The sequence below is a fragment of the Pygocentrus nattereri genome, chromosome 13, assembly GCF_015220715.1.
Source record: "Pygocentrus nattereri isolate fPygNat1 chromosome 13, fPygNat1.pri, whole genome shotgun sequence".
NCBI classification, from domain to species: Eukaryota; Metazoa; Chordata; class Actinopteri; order Characiformes; family Serrasalmidae; genus Pygocentrus; species Pygocentrus nattereri.
In genome coordinates this window covers 36037616-36065115 of record NC_051223.1, presented here as the reverse complement: position 1 = coordinate 36065115, position 27500 = coordinate 36037616, and the positions used below count along the sequence as shown (strand labels likewise).

The 27500-nt window shown below is 41.3% G+C and overlaps 1 protein-coding gene across 30 annotated transcripts in view; it reads left to right on the top strand.

Moving 5' to 3' along the window:
• ryr2a (ryanodine receptor 2a (cardiac)) overlaps positions 1-27500 on the top strand; it is a 352340-nt gene that overhangs the window by 138211 nt on the left and 186629 nt on the right. For all 30 annotated transcript variants that reach the window (XM_037544154.1, XM_037544155.1, XM_037544139.1 and 27 more), the window contains 5 exons: positions 10041-10115; positions 14416-14572; positions 18319-18483; positions 23856-23977; positions 25330-25513. In XM_037544154.1, coding sequence (XP_037400051.1) covers positions 10041-10115; positions 14416-14572; positions 18319-18483; positions 23856-23977; positions 25330-25513 — 703 coding nt within the window. The remainder of the gene's footprint in view (positions 1-10040; positions 10116-14415; positions 14573-18318; positions 18484-23855; positions 23978-25329; positions 25514-27500) is intronic.

The following is a 27500-nucleotide window of genomic DNA, read 5'->3' as shown; positions in this document are numbered from 1 at the left end:
CTCAGTGAACTTGTCCATGAGGCCCATGCTCTTTGCTTCTGTAGGAAAGGGGGGCTTGATACAGAACGAGCCTTTATTTATGGTCTTTAGGGCATTCGCCATGAATCATTATGATCTGTGGCAGAGGACAGAGAACAGAGAGAAAGGCTAATCCAGGACATATCCATTACCATAGTCCAAACAAGCAGGCATGCTGAGGTTACTGACCTGACTATGCACTAAAACTCATTATTTGTTATGACAGCTGTTGAAAACTTGGTGGTTTTTCCTGCTGCTCTGTTTACAGCCATAGTCGCTAGCGTCAGTGTCTTTGGCTGAGGTTTATTAAACAAATGACTTGACTGCTCGAATCGAGTTTTATAGCTCGTCACTGAACATGCTGGGACTGCATTAGCTAATGAATGCTGATGCTACTGGGTGTGAGGTGAATGTTTAGTCCAGTGTGCGTGTTAGGTGAGCTCAAGGTGGTGGTGGCGGTGACATCCATGCTAATGCAGTGTGTCCTGATGACTCTGAGGTGTTGCTGGAGGAACCCTCATACACAATCAATCTCCCTGTTTCAGAGCTGTAGATCTTATGTAATGTCCGTGCATGTGCGCATATGTCTGTGTGGGAGTATTTATGACTGCACCCTGTGAATACCATTGATCCTTCCATTGTTTATAATGGCAGAGGTACAGCAGCACTGGGTGGACAAACACAGTCTAAATAAGCAAACTGTGTGAGAGAGATGGAGAGAGAAAGTGAGTGCATGTTGTTTGGTTTGCTATTGCTGAACATATTAAATAGATCACTTTCACAAAAACTGCAGGAATAACTAATAAAAACAAAACGTTAAAACTGTGGCCATAATTCCAAAGCCCACTTACTGTATCCCATTCTTCTGATATCAGCACTCAAACCTTTAAGATAGGTAATCACCTTTGGTACATGAAGCTGAACATTGAGGTCCTGTGGGGGGTCCTGACCTGCGAAGAACAGGGCGAGAGGGTGCTAACAGAGTATCAGAGAAACAGATGGACTACAGTCTGTAACTGCAGAACTACAAAGCTGCAGAGCTGATAAAGAGGTCAATACGTGTAGAGTGAGTGCGAGTGCGTGATCTTCTCTTGCACATGATTCATTTATCTAAGCATGTGTGACAGTTTTAGTATAGCCCTGCCCAAAGGTATTGGATAGATCGCCATCATGTAAGAGAACACAGTGCCTCCAGTGCTGGGGGGCTTTATGCTTTATGCCTGTCTAGCTGATGCTGGCATTGGGCATGGTGACCTTAGGCTCATGTTCAGCTGCTCCAGAGCGTCCCATGCTATTGGTCAATGTATTGGTCAATATATATATATATATATATATATATATATATATATATATATATATATGTATATATATATATTGTGTATATATATGTGTGTGTGTGTGTGTGTGTGTGTGAGAGAAAACTGAAAACTCCAGCAGCACTGCTGTGTCTGATCCACTCAGTGTTACTGCAGTGCTGAGAATGATCCACCACCCAAATAGTACCTGCTCTGTGAGGGTCCATGGGGGTCCTGACCACTGAAGAACAGGGTAACAGAGTATCAGAGAAACAGATGGACTCCAGTCTGTAACTGTAGAACTACAAAGAGCAGCTATGCAGTAAGTGGAGCTGATAAACTGGACAATGAGCACAGAAACAAGGAGGTGGTCAGAATGTTAGGCCTGATCGGTGTGTATATATACACACTGTAAAAAGTTGCTCGTCAGGTCTACTTAAAAAAATGCTTTGTGTGGTAAGAAGTAAATTAACCAGTTTAACTAAAATTAGATATTTCGCGTGAATGATTGTTACAAATGATTTTTTTTATTTGAATAAAACTAGTTCAGTTGTTAGTTACCACATGAAGTATTTTTTAAGTAGATCTGACGAGCCACTTTTTACAGTGTGTGTATATATGACAGCAACTCTGCACAATCCAGGTCAGGTTCACCTTGCTCACATTCATGTCCCTTTTACTTTAAAAAAAAACACCTGTCTTTCCCACTCCTGCATAAGTAGGCCATAGTTAGTAGTTCCACACCTATCATGCAGGATCCATCTCCAGTCTTGGACAGAATGGGTGCTGCTGTGATATTCCCTGTGCAGTTCCACTCTTCTCACCAGCTGATATAATTACAGCCCCACCTGGCCTCTGTGGGCCTTCAGAACACAGTGCTGACCCCAATATCTCTCTCCACTTACAGCAGCAGCTACTTTTAGCCCAACACAAAGCCACTTTAATTACTGAACAGAAAGATTAGCGGCCCTCGCATCTGCTCTACAAGGCCCTGTATGAGAGTTTAGTAAGAAGCTTTGAATGAGATCAAAAGTCAAGAAGAACTTTTGTGTCTTTCAGTCAATACATAGCATTCAATGAAATGAAGTGGCGTTTCTCTAGATCGGGGTTCTTAATGTGGGGGTCACAATGTGGTCCTTGGAGGGTCACAAAAGTGGTGCTACAAGACATATACCTTACCAAATACAGAGAACATGATTTTGACAAGCTCTGCCGAATGGATATACTTACAGGCCGTGGTACACAGGCTAAAGCTGATTATGAATTTCCGTTAATTAACCTTTTACTGAGGTAGGGTCTTGATTGACCACTTAACTCATCATTTTTTTCAGTGCCTGGACCAAAGATTTGTGGTTTGTGGCAAAGTACTACCTGGGAAGGCACTATAATCTGTGATTTTAATCCAGTCTGTATCTGCAGTGTGTGTAGTTTTTACAGGCTGACTATAATGATTGTGGAGTGAGTGGTCTTCTGTAATTGGCTGAACCCACAGCTCCCTCAGTAATACCAGCCCTGTGCCAGTCCCACCTCATGCTAGTGTAATAATATAACTAATAGACACAGCTAATAGACACAGCTGTGAGCTGTGTTGTTATTGTTATTGAGTGCGTCTTGAGGGGTTGTTCCTCAGACAGCAGCCAATATAAAATATGATAAAAAAATGTTTCCAGAAAATAATTTATTATTAATAATAATCAACATAAATAAGTATTTTGCCAAGGAATGTAGTTTCTTTAAAGAATGGTATCGTTGCCAACCATGGTTCGCTGAAGAAAGAGAATGTTCGGTCACCCATCGCTGTATATTGGGGTCATTTCATGATTTTTAAGTCATTTTGTCATATAACATTGAACATTTGGTAACACACCACTGTTTAATGCAAAAACTTTCACTTTAGAAGTCATTTTTGGTCACCAAATTAGCACCTGTCTTCTCACACTCCCTACATAGTGCACTACATAGGAATTTATATACTGGATCCTGCAGCCCCACAGTGCAAACTATGGCTAATAAACAGTCATTTGGGACTCGGGCACATCAACGCTCAATAAATTATGCACTATTTGGCTGTAGAGGCTAGAATTTCTAAGCTTTCATAGCTAACACACTATTCAGGGAATATGGAGATGTTTAGGTGTCAGCCTGGGTTTGACACTAGTTCTGTCTGTAACATGGATATTTGAAGTGTATAAGACATTCAAGTGATATTTTTAGTTTTTTATACTGCTGTTTTACAGTTAGTCATATCGTAAGTAGTTTAATTCAAGCCTGTGATATTTATGATGAGTTCTTTAGGCTGTTGGCTCTTTTACCCTGTTAGCTTGCTGACCAGCCTAGTTGTAGTTAAGAACATAAGTTGTCAGCCCCTTAGTTTAAATAAAAAAACAGGTTCTTACTTCATCAAAATATTCGCCAGTCCATTCGAGCAGCATGAGTGTCAAAATAATTTCATTAACAGCGTAACTGATTTTTTAATATACAATTTGTAATGTACAGTTCAGTTGTAGTGAGGCAGTCAAAGGTATGTGTATATCATGGTTTTTGCAACAGTTTTGAAAACAGTTCAGGCAATCAGATTTAAAGACCAAGTCTATGGGTTTTATAATACAGTATTTTAGTTTAGAGTACTGAGTAGGTTGGAGATCCTCATGGTCATTACTGGCAGTTTAGCGGCAAACCATGCCTGCAGTAGCACCAAAGAGAGTAAAGAGGGACGTTCAAAGTGAATTGCTTGTCCATACACTTACACAAAGGAGCAGGCCTGGATCATCAAGTTGCACCCCCTGGGCGCAAATGTTTAGTGGGTCCCTTGTCTGGCTACCTTTTTGGCTGGATAGTGAATTTTTTATGACATCACCAAAGGTTACATCAAACATATGCTGCAACACAATGGCAGTGTACGAACTACAGTGTTTGGCAACCGGTGTAAGTGCTGTGTTTTTTCAGATTGAGACAAAACAGCAATACTGTGCTCACAGTAATAAGAGCACAGGTTAACATAGACCCAACAAACAATACACTGTGTCCCTATAAAGCAGAAAAAGTAGAGCATTTACCTCAATGAAGTCGATTTCAGTTTTTTTTTCTTCATTTATATCTTACCTCTGATGACAATTCACAGATCACTACAGACAAGAACAATGCAACTTCCTTCTTTAACATCTTATGTTTGGCTTTGAAAATGGGTATCTTGCAGTCTGCCGAAATATCAGGTACTGCTTAAGCCTTTTCCACTGTGCCGCTGCTAAAGCTCACAGCCTAAGTCAAAACAGCTGTTTAGATTTTCCCATAATTGCACGCGAGGGCCCCCTATAAGACTCATTGGATGATCCAGGTTTACAAAGGGGTACACTCTTTGCAAAGAGGTGCTTTATAGTACCAGAAAATGCTCCAGACTCATAACCAAAGCCTTTCTGGTGCGATATAGAGCTATTTAAATAAATAAATAAATAAATAAATAAATAAATAAATAATCTTAGAATGTGTTATACAGTCTGCGGTCATGGGTGACCCTGATTCAATTATGTTTTGTTGATTCATTGAATTGATCATTTTAATGCACAATTGATATCTATTTGCTGAATTTAACAACAAAAACAAAATGTGAGCCCTGCAAAACTTATAGCACATTTACAGCACAGTTTTGAAATAAACTCAGTAAATAAATAGATATTGTGCTCTAGAACATGTAGACAAATGTCATATGAAAGGGTGTCCTCTGTAGAGCAATGGTCACCAACCGTCTTCCTGGGCATGGACCTTCCTGCAGATTTCACCTCAACTCGCTAATTAAGGACTCCTGAACAGGTGGGGTTAAACGGGGATGTCTGCAGGTAGTTCTCCAGGAACAGGATGGTGACCACTGTTGTAGAGGATGTGAACTTATTCTCACTGAGAAAATCAACAAAACCTGTGATGATACTCAGCCAATCAGATCTGTGTGTTATGATGAGCACTGAGGCTCGAGTGAGCGATGCACACACAGGGCAGGGACGATGTGTCTGAGAAGAAAGTGAGTCAGAGGGAAGTTATTTCACATGGCTTCATCTAAAAAGGGAAAACTGACAATAAATGTTGTTGAAATCCGACTGAATTACACTTTGACTGATTCGACATTCAGCTGTAGACTGCATAAGATGTTGATATTCCTTCTAGGCTACTTCAGTAAACAGTATATGGCACTGAATCATGATGCAAGTTAGACATTATGATGTTCTGAACGTTTGCTTGAGGATATTATCTCTAACTGGACCTTATTGAATCATAATTAAAGGCCCCTACATTAAATCATAAGAACATAATGCGTTTTCTCGCATTAGAGGCCTGTTTGCTACAATATAAACTCAACCATTAAAACCTGGTGCTATATCATTTCACATTTTGTGCTTTGAGAGAGTGGTGCTGGCCCACATACAAGGCTGCATACCGGACACACTGGACCCCCTGCAGTACGCCTACCGCCACAACAGATCCTCGGACGCAGTCGCTGCTGCCCTTCACTACTCCCTCTCCCACCTGGAAAACAAAGACTCCTACATCAGGATGCTCTTTGTTGACTACAGCTCAGCCTTCAATACAGTCATCCCATACAAACCCACCCACAAACTCTCCACACTCGGCCTGCACCCCACCCTCTGTGACTGGCTTTTGGACTTTCTGACTGGCAGGCCCCAGTCTGTCAGGATCAGCAACAGGACTTCAGCCAGCATCACCACCTACATCGGCACTCCACAGGGCTGCGTCCTCAGCCCTATTCTCTACACCCTGTTCACCCATGACTGTGTCGCCTCCCACAAGGACAACATCATCCTGAAGTTTGCTGACGACACAGCAGTGATAGGACGTATCACTGGTGGAGATGAAGCAGCCTACAGAAGGGAGGTGACCAGACTGGTGTCATGGTGTGATGACAACAACCTCATCCTCAACACGGACAAGACAAAGGAGCTGATAGTGGACATGAGGAAGGAGAGGAGACCTCATCGGCCACTTTTCATCCAGGAGCTCGAGGTGGAAAGGGTGAGCAGCTTTAAATACCTGGGTGTCCACATCAGTGAAGACCTCACATGGTCACTGAACACCAAGCAGCTAGTCAGAAAGGCTCAACAGCGGCTGTACTTCCTGAGGAGGCTGAGGAGGTTTGGGATGTCTCCGGTGATCCTCAGCAACTTCTACAACTGCGTCATTGAGAGCCTCCTGACCAGCTGCATCACCGTGTTGTACGGCAGCTTGACCGTGATGGATGGTAAATGCCTACAGAGAGTGGTGAAGACTGCAGAGAAGATCACCAATTCTCCACTGCACTCTCTGCAGAACATCTACAACCATAGAGTCCAAAGGAAAACTGCCTCCATCATCAAAGACCCCACCCACCCCCAGCACGGTCTGTTCAAACCTCTGCCCTCAGGCCAGAGGTATAGGAGCATGATGTGCAAGACCTCCAGACTAAAGAACTCCTTCTTCCCCACCGCAATCAGAGTTCTGAACCAGAAATAACTATTCACACTTCGGTCTGCCAGACTTAGGTACAGACGTGTGATGTGTATCCCACTGGTAAAGAACTCTTTCCTCAGGAATAACCTGCACCTACTGTCACTTTAACTGTAGCACATGTTTACAATTGCACTATCGCACTTTACTACTCATTTCTGCTGCAGATAATCATGTTCCCGGCAAGGCACAGCACTATCCATCCATACCACTGTAATTTATACATTGCACTGTTTCTTGATTAATATATATGGTTGTATATATACTCTTTTGTATTTTTAATGTTATATCTGGCATTCTTAGCGAGGAGCAAAGTAAGCTTTTCATTGTATATAAGGAAACCTGTTTCCTCTGTACATATGACAATAAACACTTTGAACTTGAACTTGAACTTTTATTATCGGACTTTTATTACTTTTTGATTATCGGACAATATTATCAGCCAACTGATATATCGGTTGAGACCTACAATTTACATTCTAAATCAAAATGAAGAAAGTACAAGTTGGAGATGTGAAGTTTGTATGTGAAGAATCTCAGCTGTGCAGCAAATGAGCAGAAAGTTCCTGATATGTGAAGTCATGGGTGAAGTCCTAGGAGCTGTTCGCCTGTTACGAATGGTTACAGATGGAGTGAAGGCCAGCAGACGGTTATGTGGATGTTTGTGTTGCAGCTGAAAGACATTTTTCTAAAGGCGTTCTCTTCTCTCAGGTCTCTCGGTTCTCTCTCTTCACAGATCCAGTTTAATTAAGCCTTGAAGATTTACTTGTGTGGCGTTCCTGCTTGCAGGCCTTGAATCCTGTCAGGCCAATGCAAATGAACTGAAAGAGTTCTCATAGTCACTCACTCTCTCTCTCTCTCTCTCTCTCTCTCTCTCTCTCTCTCTCTCTCTCACTCTCTCTCGCCTTCCTGTCTATAACTGTGTCTTTTAACTCTGAGGTTTATGCAACCTGCGAGCGTTGTGCAAGCTCTTATTGTATGATGGGAAAGCTGCTTTTATAAGGGCTTCTTTGTAAGTGTACATGTCGGTGTTGTGTGTCCTTCAGCATTAGAAATCTTTGCTGAAGAGTCACAGCGTCACAGCCTAAAGCCATTTTCTCTTTTCAGAAAGGCTCCGTGCAAAAAGATGCAGTTAGTAGATAGCAGTGCCATCTCAGTCTAGGTCCTCTGCACTTTTTAGTTTTATGTAGGTAAAGGTCAGGCACAATACGGTTCCTCACGCAGAAGCCTTACAACAAACCGTGCTGTGCTTTGTGTGTATAGTTGTTTAAGCCAGCTGTGTACTTTAACTCGTGTGTATGTGTGTTACTCGGTGGTCTGGTGGACACACAACTTCATTATTATTTTTCTTTTAATCAATACAGCCGTAACAATTTATGTAAAAATATCAGCTGTTTAAAATTTCACAGGTGTTCAGTGTAGGGTCCTACTTTAGCAGCTGTAGCCAGTCAGCAGCCTGTCCATGTTGTCCACACACACACACGTACAAATACATACACACACAGACACACACACTAACAGCAGGCCATGTAGGAGGAGTACAGAGTGAAGAACACAGCACCTCCACACTTTTACCCCACATCGGTTCAGCCCAACACCATGTGTAATATATGTGTGTGGGGGGTGGGGGGGGGGTGGGGGTGAATGGAGTGAAGGCACTGAAAATGTGATATTTTATGTTCTTCACAGAAAATGAGCAAAGACCAGGAATCTGAGGTTGAAATAATAATAAATCACAGCATTCTTTCTATTTGTCAACATTGAAAATGGGTCCCACAGACCTGAACACCACACAAGGGTTAAACACTGACTCAATCAATCAATCAATCAATCAATCAATCAATCTGACTCACTGAATCAAACTACCGTCAAACATGCTGGTGCACATTCCCTGCACAGAGGAATCTGCACATTTTAGTGTACAATTACTGATTAACTGTTGAATTTAACATATTGGGGGACACAATTTCTCCAATATGTTCATAGAAACTGTGCACTCATTTTTTTTGTAAAAAAAATTAAACTACATTAAACAAACATTTTAAATGTAAAATCTTGAAAATGGCACGTTTAAATGTGGATAGAGGATGTGTTAACTTTTTCACTTTAAATTAGCAAAACTTTTCATTTGACTGGGGATGTTCCAACTTTTGCACACCATTGTAAATGGATCATTTTGCCACACTGGATCAAAAAACAATGAAGTCCTCGGACTTTCCTACTAAAAGGCAGAGTTTAAGTCTGTAGGTGGAGCCTTATTTTAGTCACGCCCATTTTAGAGCAGAAGGTGAGACTGCATCCCCGTCCCTCGTGGTCATATGGTGAGCGGTTGGAGCCTAATTTTCTGAAGTAAATATTGTCCCAAAGTCTGATATTCAGTGTATAACATGAGAAATGTCACCACAGGAACACGTGAGTGTATGAATATTCAAATCTGTGTTTGTTTGTCATGTACTGGGTAACAAGTTCTGCTCAAAATGTGCTAGAATTGTCACCACTGAAGTCACAATGGAACATTTAAGCATATTTTAATAAAAAAGACATAATTAAGGTATAAGATTATAAGTTAGACCAATCAGGCATAACATTCTGACCACCTCCTTGTTTTTACACTCATTGTCCACTTTATCAGCTCCACTTACTGTATAGCTGCACTCTGTAGTTCTACAGTTACAGACTGTAGTCCATCTGTTTCTCTGATACTCTGTTACCCTGTTCTTCAGTGGTCATGACCCCCATGGACCCTCACAGAGCAGGTACTATTTGGGTGGTGGATCATTCTCAGCACTGTAGTAACACTGATGTGGTGGTGGTGGTGTGTCAGTGTGTGTTGTGCTGGTGTGAGTGGATCAGACACAGCAGTGCTGCTGGAGTTTTTAAACACTGTGTCCACTCACTGTCCACTCCTACCTTGTCAGTCCACCTTGTAGATGTGAAGTCAGAGACGACAGCTCATCACACTTTGGCTGAATATTTTTGGTTGGGGTGCAGTGCTCCTAGTCGTTCATCCATTAAAAAGATGCAAATACACTATGCTGAAAAAAGTGGGTGTGTCCATTCAAGCCCAGCTTAATCGCCCATAAACTGCAAAGCAGCGATTTAAATGTAATTATTGTGGATTCATTGAAAAAGTACATTATAATCAATTATGTACATATTTGAGGTTTAGTGGGTAATCGTTACGGCTGTATGTCTGAACTGGATGCTGACCTTGGTTCCATCTCCTCTCTTCTCCAGGACGGTGCACTATGAGGGAGGAGCCGTGTCCACCCACGCCCGCTCCCTCTGGAGGCTGGAGACCCTGAGAGTAGCGTGAGTGACCATCTACGTGCATCACGTGAACCTCTGTCCACATATGGCGCTACTGGAAGCTGACTTGGTGTGAAGAAATGTCGCAGGCTCAGGGGAGATTGACACGTTTAAAAGTGTCTCGCTCACACTTTCACCAGATTCTCCTCTTCCTTCATCCCACCATCCAGACGCATCGCTGTTTTTTTTTTCCTGCCTCACCCAAATGGCATTACAGTCCTGCAGTAGCATTTACACTGCTGACCCTGCGCCTGTGGGTTTTTTTTCTCTCCAATCCAAGCAGCGCAGTTTCACCAGCAGCCTAAAATGTCACGACAGGACCCATTAGGGCAGAGTGTCCTGCGGGCAGTGCGCCATATCCCTGCTCGTCTGAATCCGTTTAGCCGTGCTGCTCGGTGGACTGCCAGCCTCTGCCCTCAGGGGCGCCGCAGTATCTCACTGGAGTTACGTAATATTTGGTCTGGAGGGAAATCTCGCACCCTGGAAAGTGTAAATGCTCATATTTGCACGTCCGCAAAGGGTCTAATTACACTCAGCGGGGCTGTTAGCTCAAAAATAGCCGGCATGGAAATTTCTTTACCTTCGCATGAGAGGGCGTTCGGGCAGAGCTGCTCCACTGCAGGCTTTTGCACTGTAGACCCTGTGGAGCTGCACTTGAGGTGTTTTGTCAAAGTGACGTTTTGAGGTTGGAGCCACGTTCTGGAGCAGGAGTTGTTATTATGAGTGCACTTCCTTAAGGAGTGCAGCACTTTTACTTTCTTTAACAACTTATTACTCTGAGTTGTGTGTTTCAGCATATCAGGGTGTGGATAAATCCTCTGACCAGTTCTGATATTGATAACGTTTGGCCTCATCCACCAGCGTCTTCTCAAGTGTTTTCCTAAGAAAGATCCTAAGAAAAAATCTACATCAGATTCTTGACGAGGAATCAGTCGCACCTTGTGCTCTCGAGTGTGTGCATTCTGTTCTTACCTATATCAATATATCAAAAACACATGGGGGTTAGGTTTTGGGTTGAGGTTAAGGTTAGGATTAGGGCCAGGGTTAGGTTTTGGGTTGAGGTTAAGGTTAGGGTTAGGATTAGGGCCGGGGATAGGTTTTTGGGTTGAGGTTAAGGTTAGGGTTAGGATTAGGGCCGGGGTCAGGTTTTGGGTTGAGGTTAAGGTTAGGATTAGGGCCAGGGTTAGGTTTTGGGTTGAGGTTAAGGTTAGGATTAGGGCCAGGGTTAGGTTTTGGGTTGAGGTTAAGGTTAGGATTAGGGCCAGGGTTAGGTTTTGGGTTGAGGTTAAGGTTAGGATTAGGGCCAGGGTTAGGTTTTGGGTTGAGGTTAAGGTTAGGGTTAGGATTAGGGCCGGGGTTAGGTTTTTGGGTTGAGGTTAAGGTTAGGGTTAGGATTAGGGCCGGGGTCAGGTTTTGGGTTGAGGTTAAGGTTAGGGTTAGGATTAGGGCCGGTGTTAGGTTTTGGGTTGAGGTTAAGGTTAGGATTAGGGCCAGGGTTAGGTTTTGGGTTGAGGTTAAGGTTAGGGTTAGGATTAGGGCCGGGGTCAGGTTTTGGGTTGAGGTTAAGTTTAGGGTTAGGATTAGGGCCAGGGTTAGGTTTTTGGGTTGAGGTTAAGGTTAGGGTTAGGATTAGGGCCAGGGTCAGGTTTTGGGTTGAGGTTAAGGTTAGGGTTAGGATTAGGGCCGGGGTCAGGTTTTGGGTTGAGGTTAGGGTTAGGGTTAGGATTAGGGCCAGGGTCAGGTTTTGGATTGAGGTTAAGGTTAGGGTTAGGATTAGGGCCAGGGTCAGGTTTTGGGTTGAGGTTAAGGTTAGGATTAGGGCCAGGGTTAGGTTTTGGGTTGAGGTTAAGGTTAGGATTAGGGCCAGGGTTAGGTTTTGGGTTGAGGTTAAGGTTAGGATTAGGGCCAGGGTTAGGTTTTGGGTTGAGGTTAAGGTTAGGATTAGGGCCAGGGTTAGGTTTTGGGTTGAGGTTAAGGTTAGGATTAGGGCCAGGGTTAGGTTTTGGGTTGAGGTTAAGGTTAGGGTTAGGATTAGGGCCGGGGTCAGGTTTTGGGTTGAGGTTAAGTTTAGGGTTAGGATTAGGGCCAGGGTTAGGTTTTTGGGTTGAGGTTAAGGTTAGGGTTAGGATTAGGGCCAGGGTCAGGTTTTGGGTTGAGGTTAAGGTTAGGGTTAGGATTAGGGCCGGGGTCAGGTTTTGGGTTGAGGTTAAGGTTAGGGTTAGGATTAGGGCCAGGGTCAGGTTTTGGATTGAGGTTAAGGTTAGGGTTAGGATTAGGGCCAGGGTCAGGTTTTGGATTGAGGTTAAGGTTAGGGTTAGGATTAGGGCCAGGGTCAGGTTTTGGATTGAGGTTAAGGTTAGGGTTAGGATTAGGGCCAGGGTCAGGTTTTGGATTGAGGTTAAGTTTAGGGTTAGGATTAGGGCCAGGGTCAGGTTTTGGGTTGAGGTTAGGGTTAGGGTTAGGATTAGGGCCAGGGTCAGGTTTTGGGTTGAGGTTAAGGTTAGGGTTAGGATTAGGGCCAGGGTCAGGTTTTGGATTGAGGTTAAGGTTAGGGTTAGGGTTAGGATTAGGGCCGGGGTCAGGTTTTGGGTTGAGGTTAAGGTTAGGGTTGGGATTAAGGACATGGTTAAGATTAGGTTTTGCAAAACATTCTGCATGGTTTTTTAACCACACTGCAAAATCATAGCTTGGCAAGTAAAATCATCTTAGATCTATTTTATATATTTTATATTTATTTTTAGATGTTTTGAGGAAAATTATAAGCACTGTTTTACATATCAGACAAACAATGGTACATTGATAGTGCATATATATATATATATATATATATAAATATTGTGTGTGTGTGTATGTATGTATATATGATGTGTGTGTGTGTGTGTGTGTATGTATGTATGTATGTATATATGATGTATGTGTGTGTGTATGTATGTATATATGATGTATGTGTGTGTGTGTGTATGTATATATGATGTATGTGTGTGTGTATGTATGTATATATGATGTATGTGTGTGTATATATGTATGTAAGATTATTTAACTTACTTTTAGACATGTTGTGTTTGCTTTCAAGTAATGTTAGTAAAATTGTCTGATTTTGTCTTGAAAAGGCAAAATTATCTTCATTATTATTTGAAATTTGCCAGTGGAATAATTTTACTAGATCAAATTACTTAAAACAAGTAAACAGATCTATTAAAGTTACATTATAAATATTAATTTAAACAATCTTACAATATTCTGTTAAATTATAAAATTAGATGTATCAGATATTTTAACCTGCCAGCACATTTTTTGCAGAGCTTGATGGTGTTTTGTTTGTACATTTGCTGGTTCAGTCTGTGTTATTGTGATAGAAGTGAGCAGATGGTGAATATGAGCTTAGCAGCCTCTTTATAAAGACTTGATATTGTAAAAGTTCCTCAGAAGCAAAAGTTTTGCATCACAATAGAAGTGGGTTACATTATAAAATAAGCCACTCTGTTATGAAAGTTCGCAGAGGCCATGAGCTGTTGCTGTAATTGTCTGGATTGCAATCTTGAGATCACAAGATAAATAAGTCGTGATGTCAAGACAGCAACTCTGTAATCTTGAGATCACAAGATAGTTAAGTCATGATCTGTGGAAAATGATAATTACCTCATGGCCTCTCTGGACTTGTGTAATATAATCTGTGCTTTTCTTGGCAGAATTTTCACCAACATTCAGAAAGACCTTAAAATCCATTAGCCAATACACTGGTCAGGCCCTACTGACCACTGTAGTCACTGTATAAAATATATATATATCTCCAAAATGGTAACTTCATACCATAGAAAAGTGAGATTTTCTGTTGGTTCACTGTTTACAGTGTAAAAGACTCCCTGACCACTTCATCAGAATCCCCTGCCTTGTAGCTCCACCTTGCTGGTATATATGATCCTGTGGTCAGAAACTGATCATTGATGTACAGTTAGGAGAGGAGCTGTAAAATGTGCAGAAACAGATGTTCTGCACTCTGTAACTGTGCACCAATATACTGGACCTTTAAGGTAGGTGGAGCTCATAAAGTGGCCAGAGAGTAGAAGTACAAGACAGATGTTTCTAATAAAGTGGACAGTAAAGCTTTTTTTAAGGGATTTTTAAGAGTGGACTTTGTTAGAACTTGTTGAAGCCTCATAATTAGTTACTAATTGAAAATGCTGATCACACAACATAGCCTACAACAGCAGTGCTGGATGAGTAGCAAGAGCTGATGTGGACTGTTTGATACCTATGAGGGCCACTGGCCAGTGATTATGCAGTGTAATCATTTTCTACACAGCTGGAGTGGTAGTCACACTCGATGGGGTCAGCCGTTCCGGTTACGCCACGTGACCACAGGGAAGTACCTCAGCCTGCTGGATGATAAAGGCCTGCTGCTAATGGACAAGGAAAAAGCTGATGTCAAGTCCACTGCCTTCTGCTTCCGCTCATCAAAGGTGGGTCTGGGTCTGACGTGACACGAAGGCAGAGGTTTCTGATTTGAGCTTCTGTTTAGGAAAGTAAAACTGTAAAAAAAAGACCTTAATCATGAATTGACAGTTTGAAATGTATAAATTTGGAAAGTTTTAATCCAGTTTTCTGCCACAATCTTGATCTGAGTCCATTAATATTGACTGAGTGCCAGAACTGAGTCCAATCTGATTTCAGTGTTCTTGTAGATAATACAAAAGTCTGCACAGTGCAAAGTACACCAACTAATCCAATTTAGCCTCTTAAATGGCCTGGAGCTACCAGCGCATGCTGGCTTCCATTTTACGCTGCTATAACCTAAGAAATACGCAGCCATCTTATACATGTATTGTAATAAGTTGTGAATAATAAACCATAGAATGTAATAAGTTGTGAATAATACACCTTAGAATTCAATAAATAATGAATCATCCAATTTAGGATGTGAAACTGTATAATACACCTTGGAATGTAATAAATTGTGTATAATACAACCCAGGACATATTAAGTTGAGAATAACATGTATTAGAATGTGATAACTGGTGAATAATACTCCTTAGGATTTAATAAGTTGTGAATAATCCACCTTAGAATGTAATGCATCATGAACAATGCATCTTAGGATATAATGAGTTGTGAATAATAAACCTTAGGATGTAATAAGTTGTCAGTTATACACTTTAGGATGTAATCAGCTGTGAATAATACACCTTAGATTGTAATAAGTCATGAATAATACACCTTAGATTGTAATAAGTCACGAATAATACACCTTAGCATGTAATAAGTTGTGAATAATGCACCTTAGAATGTAATGCATCATGAATAATACGGCTTAGGTAATATTGTTATTAATACATCTTAGAGTATAAGTTTGGCAAAATGCACCTTAGGGGATCATAAATCATAAATAGTACACCTTAGGACGTAAAAAGTTGTACACCTTGTGATAAGCCATGAATAATAAACCTTAGGATGCCATAAATCATAAATAATATACCTAGGGATGTAATAAGTTGTGAATAATACACCTTAGGCTGTAATAAGTTGTGAATAATACACCTTAGAATGTCATAAAACATAAATAATGTACCTTAGGACAGAAAAAGTGGTGAATTGTACACATTGTTGTGTGATAAGCCATGAATAATGCACCTTAGGATGTAATAAGTTGTGGATAATAAACCTTAGGATGTAATAAGTCGTCAGTTATACACTTTAGGGTGTAATAAGTTGTGACTAATACACATCATGATGTAGTAAGTCATGAATAATACACCTTAGATTGTAATAAGTCATGAATAATACACCTTAGAACGTAATGCATCATGAATAATACACCTTAGGCTGTAACAAGTTGTGAATAATACACCTTAGGATGGCATGAATCATACATAATATACCTAGGCATGTAATAAATAATGATTAATATATCTTGGGCTGTAATAAGCCTGGAATAATACCCCACTTTACTGTCTTGTGTTTATCCCTCATTGCTCACTAGCAGCTTAACACAGTCCCAATATTTCACACACACAGACAACAGTGTCTGGATTGATTTCAAGTCTGCTGGAGAAATGACCACTAGGGGGCCTATAGAAAGAGGCTACTTCACTAACTATCTTCTGAAACTGAATCATTTTATGTCACTTCTAACATAGTAGCATGAACTTCGTTTAGCCAAGTTTCTCTGACATTTGCCAACTCAGCTGTTAAAATGTTCTTGTATTTGTGCCCATTTACTGTGAGAGTTCTGTGATAAATGTGTCCTGTGTGGTTCTAATGGCAGTGTTTTGATTAATGCAGACTTTATTATTTACAGTTGGCTCATTAGGGTGGTATTTGCTCCGCTCGATATCGAGTCACGCAAGCCAAGAGAAGCTTGATTTCATGATTTGTGTCAATGTATTCCATTTCCATTCTCCATCAATGAGAGAGAGAATGAGAGAGAAAGGCAGGCAGTCAGAGCAGTCAGTGAACGAGTGAGCATGAAAAAAGGAAAAAGAGGGTGTTGAAGGGAGAGAGAATTGGAGAGAGCAAATCGGCCAAAAAGTGAGTGCGAAAGAGACAGTGAAAGAACGTCAATGAGAGGGATGGAGAGAGTGCGAATCTGTGAAAGAATAAATGAGCGCTCTCAGAGTATCACAGTGAGAACATCATCATTCCAACTAACCCTCAAGGTCTTCAGTGAGGCTTCATCACTCAAACTCATCCCCGTCACCTTATAATCCCCTGACTTTATTATCCAGTAACCACAGTGTCTTTAATGCTGAGCTGTTCTTAGGTTAGAGAAGTGTTATAAAACCTTGAGCCTGCCAGTGGGCCCTCACGAGTTAAGGGGCTAAGATGTCCAATGTAGTTTCATCACTGCAACTTCTCTAATAGATGTTCTACAGAGCTTCATAACTCCAGCTAATTCCAAGGGTGTTCAATGGAGCTTCATCACTCCCAAAGATTTTCCATGGGGCTTGATTACTTCAGCTCACCCAAAGCAGTGAAATGGACCTATACTACTCCCAACTCATCCCAAACATTTTCCATGGTGCTTGATCACTGTAGCTCACCCCAAAGCGGTTCATTGGCGCTTCATTGCGCCCATCTAATCCCAAACATTTTCCGTGAGGCTTCCTCCTTTCAGCTTATTCCAAAGGAGTTCAAAGGAGCTTCATCATTCCCAACTTATCCCAAACACTTTTCATGGGGCTTGATCACTTCAGCTCATCCCATAGGTGTTTAATGGAGCTTCATCGCTCCTAACTCATCCCAGAGGTATTCAATGGACATTTTTCAGTCTAACTCATCCCAGGCGTGTTCATTGGATCTTCTGGAGATTCATGTCTTTCATTCTGTCTTTCATTGTGCCTAAAGATGTTAAGTGGAGCTTCATCTCTCCAACTAATTACAGCAATGTTCAGTGGATCTTTTAGTCAGAGTTTCCATCAATGGAGTTAGGAAAGGTTGTTTGGAAGGATTGGATAGTGCAGTGGATAACAGGCTCAGGCAGGAAGGAAACAGCACTATAACATGCCAGTAGGCATCACTGGGCATCATATTCACCTGTCATTGTAAAATGCTATGTGTAAAAGCATCTAAATCTAAATATGCACGTTTTGAAAGTTTATCTGCTTGACAAATAAAAGCGTCTGCAAATTATGTAAATGTAAGGATATTATTATAATTTTTCTAAGGTTGATTTGTCTACTTCATAAACCTGTTTTGCTTCAATAAAGACTGAACTGACATGAACTTCTGAAGATGAAACTTTTTTTTCTTTGCAGAGTAATTTGCACTAAAAAAGTAATAAATTGCATAATGTCACAATATTTAATTTTGCAATGGTTTGATAGTTTTTTTTTTAATACAAACTTTTAAATATCACACTAGAATCATATCTTAACTCAAGTATTGTGATAATATTGTATTATGAGGCCTGTACTGATTCCTAACCCTAGTTAATAGGGATAGGAGTAGGTCTCTCTAGGATATTGTTAGCAATAATAATCAACTGGGTGGAGAATATGATTGTTTTAATATTAGGCAAAGGTTCTGTTCCCTCTGTGCTTTGTGAATATTAGAATTTGGTGTTGGAATAGATCATACGTCCATAATTTACCTGGCCGGTAGTGGCACATGATAGCACCAAGTCTAAGACGAATCTAGAACAACAACACTACTGAATGCTAGATAAATTGTGTCCTATGACTAAATATTGTCTCTGTGTTGTGATTGCAGGAAAAACTTGATTTCGGACTGAGGAAGGAGGTGGACGGGATGGGCGTTCCTGATATTAAATATGGAGACTCGGTCTGTTACATCCAGCACGTGGACACAGGGCTCTGGCTGACCTACCAGTCAGTGGACGCCAAGTGTGCTCGCATGGGCGGAGTCCAGAGGAAGGTATGTGTGATTTTTGAGCCTGGAACAGGACCCCGTGTTGGAGAATCCCAGCACATATAGATATTTTGTGTTGATATAGTGTAGTGGGTAACACCTCTGCCTTCTATGCTGTAGACTGGGGTTTGATCCCCTCCCTTGTAAGCACCCTACACTATACCAATAAGAGTCCTTGGGCAAGACTCCCAACACTACCTTCACCTACCTGTGTAAAATGATCACATTGTAAGTCGCTGCAAATGCTCTGCATAATAGCAAATGCTATAGATGTAAATCTACAATTTTGTACATGATACATTTTCCAGTTGCTGCTGACTGCATGAATCCAAGCAAATTGTCACAAGGATCATCTAACGTAACAGTGGGCTAAGCCTATAGCCGATAACTAGCACAGTAAGGAAGACTTCTTCTTCTTTCGGCTGCTCCCTTTAGGGGTCACCACAGCAGATCATCTGCCTCCATCTTGCCCTATCCATTGCCTCCTCTACTTTCACACCAACCATCTCCATGTCCACCTTCACTACATCCATAAACCTTCTCTGAGGTCTACCTCTTCTCCTTCTACCCGGCAGCTCCATCTCCAACATACTTTGCCCAATATATCCACTATTCCTCCTCAACACATGTCCAAACCATCTCAACCTGGCCTCTCTGGCTTTATCTCCAAACTGCTCCACCTTCACTGTCCCTCTGATCTGCTCATTTCTAATCTTGTCCATCCTTGTCACTCCCAACGAAAATTTCAGCATCTTCATCTCCGCCACCTCCAGCTCAGCCTCCAGTGTCCAGAGCCACAGTCTCCAAACCATCCATCATAGCAGGACGCACTACTGTCTTGTAAACCTTCCCTTTCACTCTTGCTGCTATCCTTCTGTCACACATCAGCCCTGACACCTGTCTCCACCCACTCCATCCTGCCTGCAGCCTCTTCTTCACCTCTTTTCTACACTGTCCATTGCTCTGGATGGTTGACCCAAGATATTTGAAGTCATCCACCTTTACGACCTCTACTCCTTGCATCAGTAAGGAACACAGTAAGGAAGACTGAGTTTCATAAAATAAGATAATCTTTTGCTAGCAACAGTAATTATTCTGATAACAATGATGTCCTAATTTGGCTCTTAAAAGAGGCCATTAAAAGGGAATCCCACCAATTGTTCACAGTGATGGCATAATTCAGTCACTGAGATGTGAACAGTCATTCAGAGTGGTTTCGCGTGAAACTGTTCACTGAGACTCTTATTTCTTTGTGGTGATGGTGGTGGTGATAGGAACCAGGGGTCACCATGTCTACAACACAAATATAGCCATTCTATTTACTATTCAGACTGACCAGTTAGTCTACGTGTGTCTTCAGTTTTTACATGCAATGTTGATGGTAAATTCTAAATCTACACTAAAAGTTGTTCACTGCGAACTATTTTGTCTTACAATGTCCTGCATGTAACTCTCCCACATAAATGCATAAAAAAATAAATAAATAAAAAGACTTTCAGGCCTAAACCTTAACGTGCTGCCATGAAACAACATCCCAGGCATTACGCAGCACATTTGTGACCATTTTATGTAATGGCTTTCTCGTAAGGTAGCTTTTAGAGGCATTAAACGCTGGTTCCTATCACCACCGCTGTTAAGTTACTCTGGAATGGGTCATTACACTTCAAACTACTCTGAATGACTTTGTTTACATCTGAACGGTTTAATTTTGCAGAAAAGTTGATGCAGAAATTTCCCTGTAAACTTTTCAGACAGCACAAAAAAAGGATCACATACAACTTTATGCAGCCTTTCAAGTGCAGCTAAGAGAGTGAGTGATGATGGAAACGGATGCATTAATGCACATCTAGAGCGATTTCATATTATGCCTCCCCTTTAAAAGCAATGGTTTGATGAAAAATCAAGTATAGACAGATTTCGCCGTCTGAAGTTACTGGAAAGATTCGTTATTGAATATCAGCAAAACATAGAATAGAATAAAACAATCCTTTCTCTACATCTGTTCATCGCTGGTTGAGGGTCTAGTTGATCTTTCCATGAAGGCTTAACTCAGTATAATCTGTTTGTTGCTGTTCTTTGGTTCCATCATCAATTCAAACATCCTGTGAGGCCAGATTGGAATTTTATTATTACTATACTTTCATATATTTCAATAACATAGAGTTGAACTAAGATAATATAAGATGTAATATAAGATAATAATTATAATTAATAATATATTTGGATAGATGTTGTTTATAAAAAATAACTGAGAGATGTTTGATGTGAAATGCCCCATTCTAGAGAAACTTGCCATGTTAGAGTTGCTCACAGTTGTGGTGAAGGGAACCAGATGTGGAAGAGTTTAATGCCCCTTAAAGCTTCATCGCAAAACGTTGCTACATGAAATGGTTACAATGCCTGAGACATGATTTTATAATACTTTTGTGGTGAAATTTTGAAAATTTGTTGAAAATTTAATAACTACACACAGATTGAGGCAAGTGTTGGATGATTCAGGCATGCATTTTGCACACTGCTAACTGGAACTTTATTTAGTTGTCAGCTACATTAGACAAAAGTTTTCACTCACCCACCCAGATCATTGAATTAAGGTGTTCCAATCACTTCCTTGGCCACAGGTGTATAAAGCCGAGCCCCTAGGCCTGCAGACTGCTTCTACAGACATTAGTGAAATAAATCGTCCAGTCGTGAAATTTCCTCACTACTAAATATTCCACAGTCGACTGTCAGTGGGATTATAACAAAGTGGAAGCGATTGGGAACGACAGCAACTCAGCCACGAAGTGGTCGGCCACGTAAAATGACAGAGCGGGGTCAGCGGATGCTGAGGGGCATTTTGCGCAGGGGTCACCAACTTTCTGTAGAGTCAATCACTACAGACCTCCAAACTTCATGTGGCCTTCAGATCAGCTCAAGAGCAGCGTAGAGAGCTTCATGGATTGGGTTTCCATGGCCGAGCAGCTGCATCCAAGCCTTCCATCACCAAGCGCAATGCAAAGCATGGAATGCAGTGGTGTAAAGCGCCGCCACTGGACTCTAGAGCAGTGGAGACGTGTTCTCTGGAGTGACCAATCACTCTTCTCCATCTGGCAATCCTATGGACGAGTCTGGGTTTGGCGGTTGCCAAGTTTGGTGGAGGGGGGATTATGGTGTGGGGGTGTTTTTCAGGAGTTGGGCTCGGCCCCTTAGTTCCAGTGAAAGGAACTCTTAAAGCTTCAACACTGAGAGATTTTGGACAATTTCATGCTTCCAACTTTGTGGGAAGTTTGGGGACGGACCCTTCCTGCTCCAACATGACTGGACAAGAATGGGATCTCACTCATGTTCATATGCGTGTGAAGGCAGACGAGCGAATACTTTTGGTTTTTCGCCGAACTGTTCCTTTCTTCAAGTTCACTGTGTTGCCAGGTAGCCACTGTAGCACTGATTGGTTGTCCCGTCTCTTTAACTCTAACACTCAATTCTTCTGCTTCTTTTAAATCTTCCCAATGTCCAGACATGGAGCTTGAGCAGCGTTCGTGCTGCTGAACAGCAGCAAAGGAAGCGCGTTGGCGCTGGCTAGCGAGGATGGATGTGGCTTTACTGACACTATTAGCTTTGCTTAATGGTTTCATTCATATGAGAGGACCTTGAGCTGATTTAGAGAGAGTCTCATTAGGAAGATATAAAACACTCACACTCATTACTCCTGAGCTGCTGGCACAACCGAGCACAGGCAGAGACAGATGGCTTTACACTCTGGTGTGTGTGTGTGTGGGGGGCGGGTGTGTGTGTGTGTGTGTAAGTTGTATATGGTCGTTGTCCAAAGAAAAACAAGTATCTCCAAAATGGTAAATTTACAGGGGAGGGCAGACATGCTGTTAATGTATTATATTCCAAGCAGTTTTGGAGCATTTCTGTTGGGCCATTCATCATAAAATTGTCACACATTGTAAAGGACTGCTGTGCCCAAATGATGTAGAAAAGTCAAAATTTAAAAAAAAAACCCACATTTTTCTTTGGACAGCAGCGGTGTGTGTGTGTACGTTGTGTATAAATTTGAGTGTATGTCGCTTTTTGCCTTTCAGGAGTTTTTTTGAGTTTAACAATGTACATACAGTCCTTCATATAAGCGTATGAATATCATGATTGCAAGTGCAATATTCATTAATTCATCTTAATGTCAAGTTTATAATTGTTTTATATATCATGGAATACCTGGCCTTTTGAAATAGTTTGAAGGAATATGTAAACATTGTCAAACCAACTGATTTACATACATCCACCTCTCAGCCTACAGCAGCTGCCTGTTCATGAAGTTACAATCAGTGTTTCAGCTCTGAGTGCTTTGAAAGAGGCTCAATAGAGGGCAGCCAATCAGAACAGAGCATATTTTCATAAATCAGTTTTAAAGACACAGTAATAAAAACAGCCTGTTTAATAAAAAGAGCCCGGAAAATGATCATGCAAAAATGAATGCTGACTTTGTTACATAAAATCACACTCGTGTCATAAATGGAAATTGTGGATTTCAAGGAAATTGTGGCCCCCGTAAGTGGCCCTACAAGATATGGGCCCTTCAGTACAAGTTAAGCTAAAGAAAAAAAACTGAAAAATGTGTATATTTACAGAATATTACACAGAAGCCTCCAAGCTAGAGAGAAATTGACACTACTAACAACCACCTGGAAGACCTGGTAGACACCAAAATTGGGCCCCATCAGATAAACAGCCCTTAAAGCTTTCATCTTTGGGAGAGAGGAGAAAATCAAGCTGCTTCAGATCTGAAAACATCCACAGGTGTTTCTGTCCGTCCTTCCACTGTGAGAAGACCACTCAGCGCTGTGGGTCTGAAAGGATGTGGAGCTGTATAGAAGAATCTCACTGAGAGAGAAAATATTTGAAGAAAGAATATTTGTACAAGAAGACTGAACCTGAACATCAGAGATGTAGAAATTTAAGGCCTGAAGCGTCTAAATTTGTAACTGAGATTATCTAAAAGCAGAATGAAACCAACTTCTAAGATGGAACATTGGACGTGTGGAACAAATATTCCTGCAGAGTCTCCTGAAAAGAGTGGAAACTGGAATAAAGGCACTAAATACTGAAAAGTTTGATATTATATTTAGTTGTCGAGGCTTTTGTGTAATTTTCTGTAATTGTTTTTCAATGATAAATGTCATTTATGTGTGTACTTATTGATTTTTCTTTGATGTTTTACATTATATGTTCTTGAGTTTGTAAGTGCTTGAACTGTCTACGCTGTGATACCCTGTAGGTATAATTTCCTTTCGAGGGTCAAAGTTTATCGTATGTTATCTCTCTCATGCAGGACGTGTATGAGCGTTCGTCTTTGTGTGTGTGTGGAGCTCATGTGCTGTTTGTTTGGTTGTTAGGCCATAATGCACCATGAGGGTCACATGGATGATGGTCTGACCCTGTCTCGCTCCCAGCACGAGGAATCCCGCACTGCCAGAGTTATCCGCAGCACAGTCTTCCTGTTCAACCGCTTTATCAGGTAACAATACACACACTCACGTTAATGAACATGAACGTAAACGTGAGTAGAAAGTAACAAGAATTTCTTGTTTTCCAAAAAAAGTATTTGATTTCTTCTGAGAGACCTTGAACAATGTTTAGCTCCAGATTCCTCCTGGATGCTCACGGTCATCGCATAGAATTGGTCAATTCCATCACCAGCACACCAGACATAATGAAGGGGTGATGAGCCAAAACACACATTATACAATATCTAAGTAATACTGGTCTGCTGTAAGGAGAGGTTTGTAAATGGTTAAATGAATACATAGACATACACTACGTCACTACTTATTGCATGAACATTATACACACACACACACACACACACACACACACACACACACACACACCTTATCTCCAAAATGTTAACTTTACAGGAAAAGCAAAAAAACAAACATTTTACTTTTAATGTAAGACAATGGAACCAGACTTTTTTCCAAGTAATTTTGGGTCATTTCTATGGTCCATTCTTCACGTGTAACAACAGCGTGGCTTCGTAGTAAAAGAGTGCGGGTACTAGACTGGCCTGCCTGCAGTCCAGACCATCTCCCATTGAAAATGTGTGGCGCATTATGAAGCACAAAATACGACGACGGAGACCCCCGGACTGCTGAGCAGCTGAAGTTGTACATCAAGCAAGAATGGGAAAGAATTCCACCTACAAAGCTTCAGCAATCAGTGCCCTCAGTTCCCAAACGCTTACTGAGTGTTGTTAAAAGGAAAGGTGATGTAACACAGTGGTAAACACGCCCCTGTCCCAACTTCTTTGGAACGTGTTGCAGGCATCAAATTCAAAATGAGTGAATATTTGCAAAAAACAAAGTATATCAGTTTGAACATGAAATATCTCGTCTTTGTAGTGTATTCAATTGAATGTAGGTTGAGAAGGATTTGCAAATCATCGTATTCTGTTTTTATTTATGTTTTACACAACGTCCCAACTTCATTGGAATTGGGGTTGTAGATGCACTTCTTTTTTTTGTGTGTGTGTGTGTTAAAAAAAAGTGCATCTCTATGGAAAGTGGACCTGCTAAAATGCACACACATTTATATGTATTATATATTATATATATATATATATATATTTGATATCATTGCAAATGGCCAATTTTCTGAAATATTTGCTATGTGTGCAGTTCTTCATAACTATGCAAATGCCAGATATTTTACATTTTCTCCAGGAGAAAAGAGGCTTAACGTGAGGCCTATCAGAATTAGGCATGCTTTAGCCGTCCCCGTCTCTATTACAGACTTTCTCTATTACATGCAGTGATGGAGATTTCTTTCTCTCTCCGCCTCTTTCTCTCTGACTCACTCACTCACTCTCAGGGGTTTGGACACTCTCAGTAAGAAAGGAAAAAGCTCCATGCTGGATCTGCCCATTGAGTCAGTCAGTCTGAGTCTGCAGGACCTGATTGGCTACTTCCAGCCACCGGACGAACATCTAGAACATGAGGACAAACAGAACCGGCTCAGAGCCTTGAAGAACCGACAAAACCTCTTTCAGGAGGAGGTATGTGGAGATTAAATGACTGGTGAAGCATCTAATTTATACCCCACCCCCTTATCATGCAAAGGGTTTTTTGAGTGTTCATGGTCCTAGAACCTTTTTCAAAAAGATTCTATGTAGAACCATATAAAACACATTCTTCATCAATCTGAAGAACACTTTCATGATGCAAGGAACCCTTTAATCATGCAGTGGGTTCTTTGAGTGTTCATGGTTCTATATAGAACCATTTTCTTCACTAAGGAACCCTTGAAGAACCATCTTTTTTAAGTGTGTCAATCTGATTCTGAATATTATTGGACGAATCTCTTCTGCTCAATCGATAACCTGTCCTAAGGCATGTGCCAACACTGGTCACTGATCTGAGGGGCTTCATCTGTTATTGCTAACCAGCTATAGAACTGATAAGGCCTCTCAAATGATGGCAAAACCTCCTGCAGCCTTGGCTTAGTACTTCTTGAATGCATTGGTATGACTAGAGGTTTCAAAGAGCTGTCTGGGTAGTTTTCATGGGTCATATACAGACTTCTGTACTTACCTCTCTGCATGGTTGTGTTCCTGATTGACTGAAGGGCCCTATTGTATTACCCCTCCATAAATCTCCATTACGTTCTCCACTCTGCAGCCATCACTGTAAAAGCCCCTCGACACAAAAGCACGTTTTCAACACATTATGGCCTCCATCTCGATCTCTACAGCTCTACTTAGACCTCTGCACTAACAGCCCAGCAATAACAGTGTGAAGAGTCATTACACTTACTTATATACAGTGCTGTGCAAAAGTCAGAGACCACCCTTTTGTACAGTCCAAGCTATTCATTTTTCAAGATAATCCACTTGCAAAATGAAGGAGAAAGTCAAAGGAAAATACAGCAGTTGGAGAAAATTGGACTCTTAATGTCCATGCAAGACCTGGTAGAGACTAAAACTCTCCTCAGATAAACAGTAGCTTATTAGAAAGAGGAGAAAATCAAAGAAAATAAACATGAAAAAATGAAACAAATATTGCTGGTGTCTCAGAACAATAGACTGACCACCCCAGAGTCCAGACCTCAACATCACTGACTGTGTATGGGTTTAAATAGAGAATATGTTCACCTTCCAAGAACTTTGGAGGTGTGGGAAAAATATCCCTGCAGATTTCTTTGAAAAACCGAAAGTGAGTCTCCAGCAAAGAATGGAAGCTGTAATAAATGTGTGGACACACTAAACCCCTTGCGTCAAACACAAGCCCAGATCAGGCCCAGGACACAATCCTATCTGGTTCCCCGAAAGTGTACTAGTTTTTTGTTAATATGTTTCGCAGTGCACTGCGCTACAATCCCCAGCTTGCCCTGCAGTATAATTTGTGCTCTGACTGTCCCACCGCAACAGCAATCTGTGGGACAGCAGTTGCACCTCAGTTTTACACAATTCTACAGTTTCACACCAGTCATCTCACCAAATACAGTAGCTGCGGTTCAGATTGGAGCTTAGTGTATCTGTGTAATATTTCAAGTTCTACTAGAAATGCTTCTATTTTACTGCTCAAGTTTTGGCATATGTTGAATAAACCATGGCCAGTTGGGTTTGTAGCACAACATGAATTCAAAAGTTTTTGTATGGCCAACAGATTTTGAGATTTTTTAATGTGTCCCATTTTTATACACTATATTGCCAAAAGTATTCGCTCACCCATCCAAATCATTGAATTTAGGTGTTCCAATCATTTCCTTGGCGACAGGTGTGTAAAGCCGAGCCCCTAGGCCTGCAGACTGCTTCTACAGACATTAGTGAAAGAATGGGTCGCTCTCAGGAGCTCAGTGAATTCCAGCGTGGTGCCGTGATCGGACGCCACCTGTGCAGCAAGTCCAGTTGTGAAATTTCCTCACTACTAAATATTCCACAGTCAACTGTCAGTGGGATTATAACAAAGTGGAAGCGACTGGGAACGACAGCAACTCAGCCACGAAGTGGTCGGCCACGTAAAATGACAGAGCAGGGTCAACGG